The 12,534-nt window shown below is 45.8% G+C and overlaps 1 protein-coding gene across 2 annotated transcripts in view; it reads right to left on the bottom strand.

Moving 5' to 3' along the window:
- Positions 1 to 1,517: 1,517 nt before the first annotated feature.
- LOC121577903 (LIM and cysteine-rich domains protein 1) overlaps positions 1,518 to 12,534 on the bottom strand; it is a 36,994-nt gene continuing 25,977 nt past the window's right edge. For both annotated transcript variants that reach the window (XM_041891885.2, XM_041891887.2), the window contains exons 7-8: positions 5,838 to 6,053; positions 1,518 to 2,040 (exon numbers count right to left, since the gene is read on the bottom strand). In XM_041891885.2, coding sequence (XP_041747819.2) covers positions 1,903 to 2,040; positions 5,838 to 6,053 — 354 coding nt within the window. In that variant the 3' untranslated portion in view covers positions 1,518 to 1,902. The remainder of the gene's footprint in view (positions 2,041 to 5,837; positions 6,054 to 12,534) is intronic.

Raw genomic sequence — 12,534 nt, 5'->3', positions numbered from 1 at the left:
ATGAGGTCGACGGAATTGTCCATAGGGCTCCTAGACAGGATTGTGTCGAGGCACAGACTTGGGGAAGGGTACCAAAAAATGTCTGCAGCATTTAAAGTCCCCAAGAACACAGTGGCCTCCATCATTCTTAAATGGAAGAAGTTTGGAACCACCAAGAATCTTCCTAGAGCTGGCCGTCCGGCCAAACTGAGCAATCGGGGGAGAAGGGCCTTGAGATGACTCAGAACCCGATGGTCACCCTGACAGAGCTCCAGAGTTCCTCTGTGGAGATGGGAGAACCTTCCAGAAGGACAACCATCTCTGCAGCACTCCAAAAATCAGGCCTTTATGGTAGAGTGGCCAGACGGAAGCCACTCCTAAGTAAAAGGCACATAACAGCCCGCTTGGAGTTTGCCAAAAGGCACCTAAAGGACTCTCAGACCATGAGAAACAAGATTATCTGGTCTGATGAAACCAAGATTGAACTCTTTGGCCTGAATGCCAAGTGTCACATCTGGAGGAAACCTGGCACCATCCCTACGGTGAAGTATGGTGGTGGCAGCATCATGCTGTGGGGATGTTTTTCAGCGGCAGGGACTGGGAGACTAGTCAGGATCAAGGGAAAGATGAACGGAGCAAAGTACAGAGAGATCCTTAATGAAAACCTGCTCCAGAGCACTCAGGACCTCAGACTGGGGCGAAGGTTCACCTTCCAACGGGACAATGACAGCCAAGACAATGCAGGAGTGGCTTCTGGACAAGTCTCTGAATGTCCTTGAGTGACCCAGCCAGAGCCCGGACTTGAACCCGATTGAACATCTCTTGAGAGACCTGAAAATAGCTGTGCATTGACGCTCCGCATCTAACCTGACAGAGCTTGAGAGGACCTGCAGAGAAGAATGTGAGAAACTCCCCAAATACAGGTGTGCCAAGCTTGTAGCGTCATACTCAAGAAGACTTGAGGCTGTAATCGCCAAAGGTGTTTCAACAAAATACTGAGTAAAGGGTCTGATACTTTTGTAAGTGTCATATTTACATTTTAGCAGACGCTCTTATCCAGAGCGACTTACAAACATCTACATGATCCAAATGAGACAAAGGGTGGAGTATTATTACAGATATAAAAGGGATGGGGTGGGGTAATAATTTTTCTTTCACCGACTAACATTAATATTAAATTCTAAATTGTTTCATCATAATCATTACATAGACAATGAAAACATGCTGTGACAGCGAGAGAGGGGCAGAATTACATTTAACATGAAGTTTAATCTGCAACTTGCAATTTGACAAACTAACCCTATTAATAGGAGACCTCCCGAGTGCTGGCTGTGCCACTAGAGATCCTGGTTCGATTTCCAGGCTCTGTCGTAGCCGGCCACGACCGGGAGACCCATGGGGCGGCGCACAATTGGCCCAGTGTCGTCCAGGGTAGGGGAGGGAATGGCCGGCAGGGATGTAGCTCAGTTGGTAGAGCATGGTGTTTGCAATGCCAGGGTTGTGGGTTTCGATTCCCACGGGGGGCCAGTACGAAAAAGAAAAAAAAGAATGTATGCACTCACTAACTTTAAGTCGCTCTGGATAAGAGCGTCTGCTAAATGACTAAAATGAGACAGAGAGTAGGGTGGAATGCTCTCCATTCCTTCCATCCAGTTAAGTAACACTAACTCTAAGGGTTTTCTCTCTCCTGCTTCTCCCTTCCTGACCAGATCTTCTCTCTTGGCTGGCTGAGAGCTGTCTATTGCACCCTATTCCCTATATAGTGCACTACTTTAGACCAGGGGGGGGCTACACTGGGACTGGGGGGCTACGCCTTCCTGGGTGTATGAGGACAGGAACAGGAGCTTTCAAGACTCTACCCACTCCAGGACTGGGGCCAGGGGACCTAAACAGGGCTGGGGAGCAGGAGTGGGGCCAGGGGAACTAAACAGGGCTGGGCCAGGGTGTTTGGGGGCAGGAACAGGGACTGTCCAGACTCTGGCCACACCGCCAGCAGCAGTAATGGTCCTGGTGCCACGCCCGACTGTCTGTCCCCTTCTTGTAGTCGTCACAGAAGATCAGCTGCAGACAGGACGAGAAAAGAGAGAATGTGTTGAAGGGTTCTTTCTCCCTGTAACTGAAAAGCATTATTACATACACCTTAGCCAAAGACATTTAAACTCAGTTTTTCACAATTCCTGTCTTAGGTCAGTTAGGATCACCACTTTATTTTAGCATTGCCTTTAAAAATTGTTTAACTTGGGTCAAATGTTTCGGGTAGCCTTCCACAAGCTTCCCACAATAAGTTGGGTGAATGTTGGCCCATTCCTCCTGACAGAGCTGGTGTAACTGAGTCAGGTTTGTAGGCCTCCTTGCTCGCACACGCTTTTTCAGTTCTGCCCACACATTTTCTATAGGTTTGAGGTCAGGGCTTTGTGATGGCCACACCAATACCTTGACTTTGTTGTCCTTACGCCATTTTGCCACAACTTTGGAAGTATGTTTGGGGTCATTGTCCATTTGGAAGACTCATTTGCGACCAAGCTTCCTGACTGATGTCTTGAGATGTTGCTTCAATATATCCACATAATTTCCCTTCCTCATGATGCCATCTATTTTGTGAAGTGCACCAGTCCCTCCTGCAGCAAAGCACCCCCACAGTATGATGCTGCCACCCCCGTGCTTCACGGTTGGGATGGTGTTCTTCGGCTTGCAAGCAACCCCCTTTTCCTCCAAACATAACGATGGTCATTATGGCCAAACAGTTCTATTTTTGTTTCATCAGACCAGAGGACATTTCTCCAAAAAGTACGATCTTTGTCCCCAGGTGCAGTTGCAAACCGTAGTCTGTTTTTTTTATGGCGGTTTTGGAGTAGTGGCTTCTTCCTTGCTGAGCGGCCTTTCAGGTTATGTCGATATAGGACTTGTTTTACTGTGGATATAGATACTTTTGTACCTGTTTTTGTACCTGTTTCCTCCAGCATCTTCACAAGGTCCTTTGCTGTTGTTCTGGGATTGATTTGCACTTTCCGCACCAAAGTACGTTCATCTCTAGGAGACAGAACGCATCTCCTTCCTGAGCGGTATGGCGGCTGCGTGGTCCCATGGTGTTTATACTTGCGTACTATTGTTTGTACAGATGAACGTGGTACCTTCAGGCATTTGGAAATTGCTCCCAAGGATGAACCAGACTTGTGGAGGTCTACCATTTCTTTTCTGAGGACTTGGCTGATTTATTTTGATTTTCCCATGATGTCAAGCAAAGAGGCACTGAGTTTGAAGGTAGGCCTTGAACTACATCCACAGGTACATTTTTGTGTTCATTTCTATGTTGGGTGATTGTGTTTGATTAGTCATATGACTCCCAATCGGGAGGTATGCGAGTGTCAGCTGTTCGGCTCGTTATCTCTGATTGGGAGCCATATTTAAACTGTGTGGTTTCTCCTTGGTTTGTGGGTTTTTTTGTTCCATGTTTCTGTCAGTGTTACAGAGGACTTCACTATCGTCATTTGTTGTTTTTTCTCGTGGTTGCTTTATTAAATAAAGTCATCATGTTCACTCCACGCCGCTGCGTATTGGTCCGGTTCTTCAGACGATCGTGACAGAAAAACCCACCATAGAAGGACCAAGCAGCGTGTCCAGGAGCAAGACAGCTGGACATGGGAGGAAGCGCCTGGTAAGGAGCTCGAGAGGCTGGCGATGGCCCAGGTGGGCAAATCGTGGTCCTGGGAGGACATGCTCGGGGCAAGGGACCTTGGGGGAAGATCAAGGCCCTGGCGAGAGAGGAGCACTCTTGGCGTCAGCAGGGCCATCTCGTTGGAAGGACGAGAGGCAACCCCAAAAAGTTTTTGGGGGGCACATGGCTTGGACGACGGGCTAACGGAGGCAGAGAAGGGCGAATTCAAGAGGCAACCAGGTTACGGGGGTCACTGGCCAAAGTAGGGAAAGGAGATGTGAGGCACGGCGTGAGAGACTGAGGTGTGTATCCAGTCCGGTCCGGCCCGTTCCAGTTCCCCGGGGTAGAGCCAGTGGTGTGTGCCTCCAGTACGGTCCGGCCTGTTACGACCCCTCGCACCAAGGATACAGTGCGCTTCGCCAGCTCGGCCCGGCCTGTTCCGGCCACTCGCACCAGGGATACGGTGCGCTCCGCCAGCCAGCCCGGCCTGTTCCGGCCACTCGCACCAGGGATACGGTGCGCGTCGCCAGCCCTTTCCCACCAGTGCCTACACCACGCCCCAAGCCTCCTGTGTGTCTCCCGAGTCCTGTGCGTCCTGTTGCTGCTCTCCCACTTAGGGCTTAATGTGAGTCCCCAGGGTCCAGCATGCCCTGTTCCGGCTCTCCGCACTAGCCCTTATGTCGTCCCCAGGGCCAAGCATGCCCTGTTGCTGCTTCCCGCACTAGCCTGAGATGCGTGTCCTCAGCCCGGTACCTCCAGTTCCGGCACCACGCATCAGGCCTCACGGTGCGTCCCCAGGGTCCAGCATGCCCTGTTGCTTCTCCCGCACTAGCCCTGAGATGCGTGTCCTCAGCCAGTACCTCCAGTTCCGGCATTTCCACGCATCAGGCCTACGGTGCGTCCCCAGGGTCCAGCATGCCCCTGTTGCTTCTCCCCGCACTAGCCCTGAGATGCGTGTACTCAGCCGGTACCTCCTGTTCCGGCACGCGCCACCAGGCCTACGATGCGCCTCAGACGGCCAGAGCTCTGCCGTCTGCCACGGGCCTGAACTGTCCGTCTGCCCAACGTCCGTCTGAACTGCCCGTCTGCCCAACGCTGTCTGAACTGCCCGTCTGCTAACGCCCGTCTGAACTGTCGTCTGCCAAGCGCCGCGGGAACTGCCCGTCTGTACTGAGCCTGCAAAGCGCCCGTCTGCCATGAGCCTTCAGAGCCGTCCGCCAGATCGGGCCGCTGAGCTCTCCGCCAGACAGGAGCAGCCAGAGCTTCCGCCAGACAGGATCAGCCAGAGCCTTCGCGCCAGACAGGAGCGCCAGAGCCTTCCGCCAGACAGGATCAGCCAGAGCCTTCCTAGACAGGATCAGCCAGAGCCTTCCGCTCAGACAGGATCAGCCAGAGCCTTCCGCCAGACAGGATCAGCCCAGAGCCTTCCGCAGACAGGATCAGCTAGGAGCCTTCCGCCAGACAGGATCAGCCAGAGCCTTCGCCAGACAGGATCAGCCAGAGCCTTCTGCCAGACAGGATCAGCAGAGCCTTCCGCCAGCCAGGATCCGCCAGAGCCGTCCAGCCAGGATCCGCCAGAGCCAGCCAGCCAGGATCCGCCATTCAGTCCGGTGCTGCCCCTCGGGCGGTGCTGCCCCTTAGTCAGGTACTGTCCCTCCGGTGCTGCCTGTCGGTGCGCCCTTAGTCGGTGCCGCCTTAATCCAGTGGGGTTTAGTTGGGGGTGGTCAGGTGGAGGGGCTGGTACACTTCCAATTGACTCAAATTATGTCAATTAGCCTATCAGAAGCTTCTAAAGCCATGACATCATTTTCTGGAATTTTCCAAGCTGTTTAAAGGCACATTCAACTTAGTGTATTTAAACTTCTGACCCACTGGAATTGTGATACAGTGAATTATAAGTGAAATAATCTGTCTGTAAACAATTGTTGGAGAAATTACTTGTGTCATGCACAAAGTAGATGTCCTAACCGACTTGCCAAAACTATAGTTTGTTAACAAGAAATGTATGGAGTGGTTTAAAAAACGAGTTTTAATGACTACAACCTAAGTGTATGTAAACTTCCGACTTCAACTGTATATAGTGCACTACTTTTGACCACGGCCCATTTGGGACACAATCACTGTATCTGCGGTAATCTCCCCATAGAATTAGAATGGATAGAATGGGCGTCCCCCTCATTCTATATCTATGAGTCCCCGTCACCTCGTCACAGCCTGCACAACGGGGTCTGGTCCTCTGGCAGTAGTGTCTTCCACACAGCAGCTCTCCTTCCTTCCAGAAGTATACCAGATCGACCAGGGCCTCCCCACACTCTGAACACACAAAGCAGGTCGGGTGCCACTGCTTGTCGTAGCCTGCCCCCTCTGCATACACCACAGGACTGTCTAGGGGGGTGAGCTCCCCGCAACCACTGCAATGCTATAGAGGGGGAGAAGGAGAGGAAGGTGGAGAGGTGGGGCAGAATGAGAGTGAGAGGGGGAGGTAGAGAGACAGAGAGAGAGAGAGAGAGACCGAGAGAGAGAGAGACAGAGAGAGAGAGAGAGAGAGAGAGAGAGAGAGAGAGAGAGAGAGAGTCAAGAGAAGACAGGCTATGTGCACACAAAATGAGGTGGAAACTGAGCTGCACTTCCTAACCTCCTGCCAAATGTATGAACATATTAGAGACACATATTTCCCTCAGATTACAGCGATCCACAAAGAATTCGAAAACAAACCCAATTTTGATAAACTCCCTTATCTACTGGGTGAAAAACCACAGTGTGCCATCACAGCTGCAAGATTTGTGACCTGTTGCCACAAGAAAAGGGCAACCAGTGAAGAACAAACACCATTGTAAATACAACCCATATTTATTTTCCCATTTGTACTTTAACTATTTGCACATTGTTACAACACTGTATATATACATAATATGACATTTGAAATGTCTTTATTCTTTTGAAACTTCTGAGTGTAATGTTTACTGTTAATATTTATTGTTTATTTCACTTTTGTTTACTATCTACTTCACTTGCTTTGGCAATGTTAACACACGTTTCCCATGCCAATAAAGCCCTTAAATTTAAATGAGAGAGAGAGAGAGAGAGAGAGAGAGAGAGAGAGACAGACACAGAGACAGACACAGAGACAGACACAGAGACAGAGACAGAGACAGAGACAGAGACACAGAGACAGAGAAAGAGAGAGAGAGAGAGAGAAAGAGACAGAGACAGAGAGAGAGAGAGAAGAGAGAGAGAGAGAGAGAGAGAGAGAGAGAGAGAGAGAGAGAGAGAGGAGAGAGAGAGAGAGACAGAGACAGAGAGAGAGAGAGAGAGAGAGAGAGAGGGGGATGGGGAATAAGAGGGAACAGAGGGAGAGAAAAACAATACCATTGAGAATTTTGTGGAACATTGAAGGAACAAAATCTGAGCGCCATGGAGACATGACATGTCATTCATGATCCAAATGGAGCAACTCCAGCCCAGTCCTACAGAGACGTTGGGAGGCAGGCTGGGTGTAACCCACTAGCCAGTGCACTGTTCTATCCACACCACACAACATGATGACACTGCATGGGCCTCTCTCAAAGTAATCAAGCCTACATCACCATAGCAACAGCACCGAGGCCAACCGTGAATCCAAACCATGTTGCATTCCTGTTATGATATAAGCAATCAAATGCAGATGTTTAGTCAGCCTTTAATTGTTTTCATACTACGCTCTCCCCCTCCCTCTCCCCTCCCCCTCTTTCTAAAAAGCTCTTTTAAACAGAGAGTAAAGGTTTTTTTTCTGTGTATATGTATGATAGCAAGCTCTCTCTTAATTCTGAATGTATAATAACAAGAGAGAGGGGGCAGAGACATTTCTGGACAACAAAATCATCAATATTATAGATGCGACGATAGTCACAATACATGACGATAGTCACAATACACGACGATAGTCACAATACACGACGATAGTCACAATACACGACAATAGTCACAATACACGACGATAGTCACAATACATGACGATGGTCACAATACATGACGATAGTCACAATACACGACTATAGTCACAATACACTACGATAGTTACAATACATGACGATAGTCACAATACATGACGATACATGATGATTTTCTTGCCCCATAGGGGCTTTTTTAAATAACCTCCAAGAAATTCCAAAGTTGTTAACAGTGACACTCGAATCCCAGAGAAATATTAATTATGACCTTCACCTTCAATTTGAATATTCGAGAAAGGTGTTGTTGATTCAATAAAAAACTATATTTTCTCTGCAATCTTTCCCAGCAAAAACATAAGGAACACTAACTTATTACATAGGGAAAAGGCAAATGCTAACAGCTAACATTTCATTATTGTTGCAGGAGAAACAAAAAAAAGATGGACAGAATTAGGATTACAGATCATACAGTCTCAGTCTAAGTGAGAATGCAACGGCCCTTGATGGGATATCTACTTGATCTATGTTCGGGCCTGTGACGTATCAAACTGAAACCTAGCCAGGTCACCTAGCCACTCTCTCGTCTTGATGAGCTATCTAGCCAGAGACACGTTTTTTTTGTTGCTAGCTAGCTAACATTATATCCTCAGCCATATTCAAAACATAATTCAAGCCAGATAAGCCTACATTATTGAAATTGTATCTGTTTCTGTTAGTTAGACGTTGTAGATGCTTGCTAAATAGCTATCCAGGCTCCAGACTTAGCAGGCAGAAGCAGTGTCTTGTTGAGAAAATGACCCATTACCACTTTGTGTGCAATTCAAAGGCCTGGGCCAGCTTGTTGTCGTCAATAATAACAGATCAGGTTTGAATAACTGAACATGTGATTTACGGTTAGGACGAAGCGACGGACTGTACAGCCGAACGTGAGAGTAATTGTAATTGTAAACAAACACTGTTTAGCCTCTTACAGTTTACGGTCTTGCTCTTTAGTGGTTACATTTCTCCATCCCGAATTCTTCCGCTTTTTACCGAAACAGTGGCGGGGTGTGGCCTTGTTGTTGTTTGAACTGCAGATTGCCCCTTTTAATAACCAATGGGTTATCTAGATTAGGACCATTGAACAGGTTCTCAGATGCCAGATTGCATGTGTGTCTGACATGAAAAAACACGTTTACATCACCAAGTACATTAGTGGGGTAACCCTACTCTACCAGTATATATTAGGCTATTTGAGAGAAGGTTTGAATCCTAATCAACTCATCCAATGTGAGCACATCTGTTGTTGAAGTACAGTAGATCACTACTCTAGCAGGTGCCGTTGTGTGTATGCTGAAAAGCCTGCATAGGTCAAATTAGCTTTTGAATTTCCTGTCTTTTTTGGCTTCAGACAAAAGCTAATATTTCACTTAAAACATCGTTTTTTTTTATTAATTTCAAGTTTTTTACCCGGAAGGTCTGATAATAGCACATGTCCTGCCACCAAACACTATTACTGTGCATTATAACTATTTGAAATGGCATAAAACAACATGGCTGTCAATGGCAGCATGAAGTGGTTGGTTTTTTATAAATGGTACAGCTCTTCAACAGTTTAAAGCTACAGACACCAACTGTAAAAAGGTCTTCCAATTACACAACTAGTTCACAAACTATATCATTACTTAAACGTGCACCACATTTGCATAAAATTAATACAAAACATATTTTATTTTGTATTAATATATATAGCAGTCAGTTGGTAAGATCAGTTGGTTAATGAAAGCAAAGTTCTAAGTTAGTATTTTAAATGACATGCAGTCACTTTTTTTTTTAATGAGAAGTGATCAGGTTTTGTCCACACCTGAGCTGACGGAGAAAGAGAGACAGAGATAGAGGTAGAGGAGACACACACAGAGAGAGAGAGAGAGAGAGAGGGAGAGAGAAACAGAACATCTTACTACTTCTACATTTGTAGCTAGCAGGGTTTATTCTGTTGATATTTTAACAGGGCCATAAAAACAGGTCCTTTCGGAGAAGCTGAACACCGACTCCCTTTTTCAGTCATAAATCTTCTGTTTTATCACCATCCACCAGGCACCTACAGTACTAGTGTGTAAAGACAGGGCCCTACTTACTAGGGTACATCCCAAATGGCACCCTATTCACTATATAGTGCACTACTTTTGACCAGAGCCCTATTGGCCCTAGTCAAAAGTAATGCACTATAAAGGGATAAACAACCCATTCACCGTTTCCTTCTTATGTGTGTTAAAACTGGTTTTGCCTTTCGTCTCTTTCTGATGAAAACATCATAACTCAATTTTATGTGTTTTTATTTTTATTGAAAGCAGTAACTACCTTCAATGTGTTCTGAACATTTCATGACTCTACGACCAAGAAAATGTATTCAAAATAGCTTCTAAAGTTTCATAATTGTACGTCTGTTAATGGAGGAAACTTTCCATTTCCTGAATATTTTCTGTTTTGGACTGGTTCAACAGATCTGAACTACTGCATCTTTTTGCTGTATATGCCTGTTATCAAATTATTGTAAAACAACACAAAATTAACCAGAAATATATATTCCTTGTCATAATCCTATAGTATGTAGAGATTCGGACAATATTCAGACCTCTTGACTTTTTCCACATTTTGTTACATTACAGCCTTATTCTAAAATGGATTAAATAATCATTCTACACACAATACCCCATAATGACCCCATAAAAACTTGTTTTTAGAAATGTTTGCAAATGTATTAAAAATAAAAAAACTTAAATATGACATTCACGTAAGTATTCAGACCCTTTACTCAGTACTTTGTTGAAGCACCTTTGGCAGCGATTACATGCTCAATCATTTTTGGGTATGACGCTACAAGCTTGGCACACCTGTATTTGGGGAGTTTCTCACATTCTTCTCTGCAGATCCTCTTAAGGTCTGTCAGGTTAATTAGGAGCATCACTGCACAGCTATTTTCAGGTCTCTCCAGAGATGTTCGATCGGGTTCAAGTCCGGCCTCTGGCTGGGCCACTCAAGGACATTCAGAGACTTGTCCAGAAGCCACTCATGTGTTGTCTTGGCTGTGAACCTTCACCCCAGTCTGAGGTCCTGAGCGCTCTGGAGCAGGTTTTCATCAAGGATCTCTCTGTACTTTGCTCCGTTCATCTTTGCCTTGTTCCTGACTAGTCTCCCAGTCCCTGCCACTGAAAAACATCCCCACAGCATGATGCTGCCACCACCATGCTTCACCGTAGGGATGGTGCCAGGTTTCCTCCAGACGTGACGCTTGGAATTCAGGCCAAAGAGTTCAATCTTGGTTTCATAAGACCAGATAATCTTGTTTCTCATGGTCTGAGAGTCCTTTAGGTGCCTTTTGACAAACTCCAAGCGGGCTGTTATGTGCCTTTTACTGAGGAGATGTTTCCGTCTGGCCACTCTACCATAAAGGCCTGATTGGTGGAGTGCTGCTGAGATGGTTGTCCTTCTGGAAGGTTCTCCCATCTCCACAGAGGAACTCTGGAGCTCTGTCAGAGTGACCATCGGGATCTTGGTCACCTCTGTGACCAAGGACCTTCTCCCCCAATTGCTCAGTTTGGCCGGACGGCCAGCTCTAGGAAGATTCTTGGTGGTTCCAAACTTCTTCCATTTAAGAATGATGGAGGCCACTGTGTTCTTGGGGACCTTCAATGCTGCAGACATTTTTTGGTAACCTTCCCCAGATCTGTGCCTCGACACAATCCTGTCTCGGAGCTCTACGGACAATTCCTTCGACCTCATGGCTTGGTTTTTGCTATGACATGCACTGTCAACTGTGGGACCTTATATAGACAGGTGGACTCCAATCAAGTTGTAGAAACATCTCAAGGATGATCAATGGAAACAGGATGCACCTGAGCTCAATTTCTAGTCTCATAGCAAAAAAAAAAAAGCTGTTTTCACTTTGTCATTATGGGGTATTATGTGTAGATTGATGAGGGAAAACATTAATTTAATAACTTTTAGAATAAGGCTGTAACGTAACAAAAGGTGGAAAAAGTCAAGGGGTCTGAATACTTTCCGAATGCACTGTGCACTCTGTCCACTCAACAAGCTTTATTAACATGTTGTTTTCCTATGTCCACTCAACAAGCTTTATTAACATGTTGTTTTCCTATGTCCACTCAACAAGCTTTATTAACATGTTGTTTTCCTATGTCCATTCAACAAGCTTCATAAACATGTTGTTTTCCTATGTCCACTCAACAAGCTTCATAAACATGTTGTTTTCCTATGTCCACTCAACAAGCTTTATAAACATGTTGTTTTCCTATGTCCACTCAACAAGCTTTATTAACATGTTGTTTTCCTATGTCCATTCAACAAGCTTCATAAACATGTTGTTTTCCTATGTCCATTCAACAGGTGGAGCAGCAGAATAATATTGATAGCTGCCAAAACCAAGCTATTTAATCAGAACTATAGACAACTATTCTCTCTCTCTCTCTCTCTCTCTCTCTCTCTCTCTCTCTCTCTCTCTCTCTCTCTCTCTCTCTCTCTCTCTCTCTCTCTCTCTCTCTCTCTCTCTCTCTCTCTCTCTCTCTCTCTCTCTCTCTCTCTCTCTCTCTCTCTCTCTTCAATTTAAGGGGCTTTATTAGCATGGGAAACGTATGTTAACATTGCCAAAGCAAGTGAAATAGATAATAAACAAAAGTGAAATAAACAATAAAAAGAGTGAATATTACACTCAGAAGTTCCAAAAGAATAAAGACATTTCAAATGTCATATTATGTCTATATACAGTGTTGTAACAATGTGCAAACAGATAAAGTACAAATGGGGAAATAAATAAACGTAAATATGGGTTGTATTTACAGTGGTGTTTGTTCTTCACTGGTTGCCCTTTTCTTGTGGCAACAGGTCATAAATCTTGCTGCTGTGATGGCACACTGTGGTATTTCACCCAATAGATATGGGAGTTTATCAAAATTGGATTTGTTCTCAAATTCT

Source organism: Coregonus clupeaformis, chromosome 12 (genome assembly GCF_020615455.1).
Source record: "Coregonus clupeaformis isolate EN_2021a chromosome 12, ASM2061545v1, whole genome shotgun sequence".
Taxonomy (NCBI): Eukaryota; Metazoa; Chordata; class Actinopteri; order Salmoniformes; family Salmonidae; genus Coregonus; species Coregonus clupeaformis.
The sequence above is the reverse complement of the archived record's forward strand: the minus strand, read 5'-3'. Positions and strand labels throughout refer to the sequence as shown.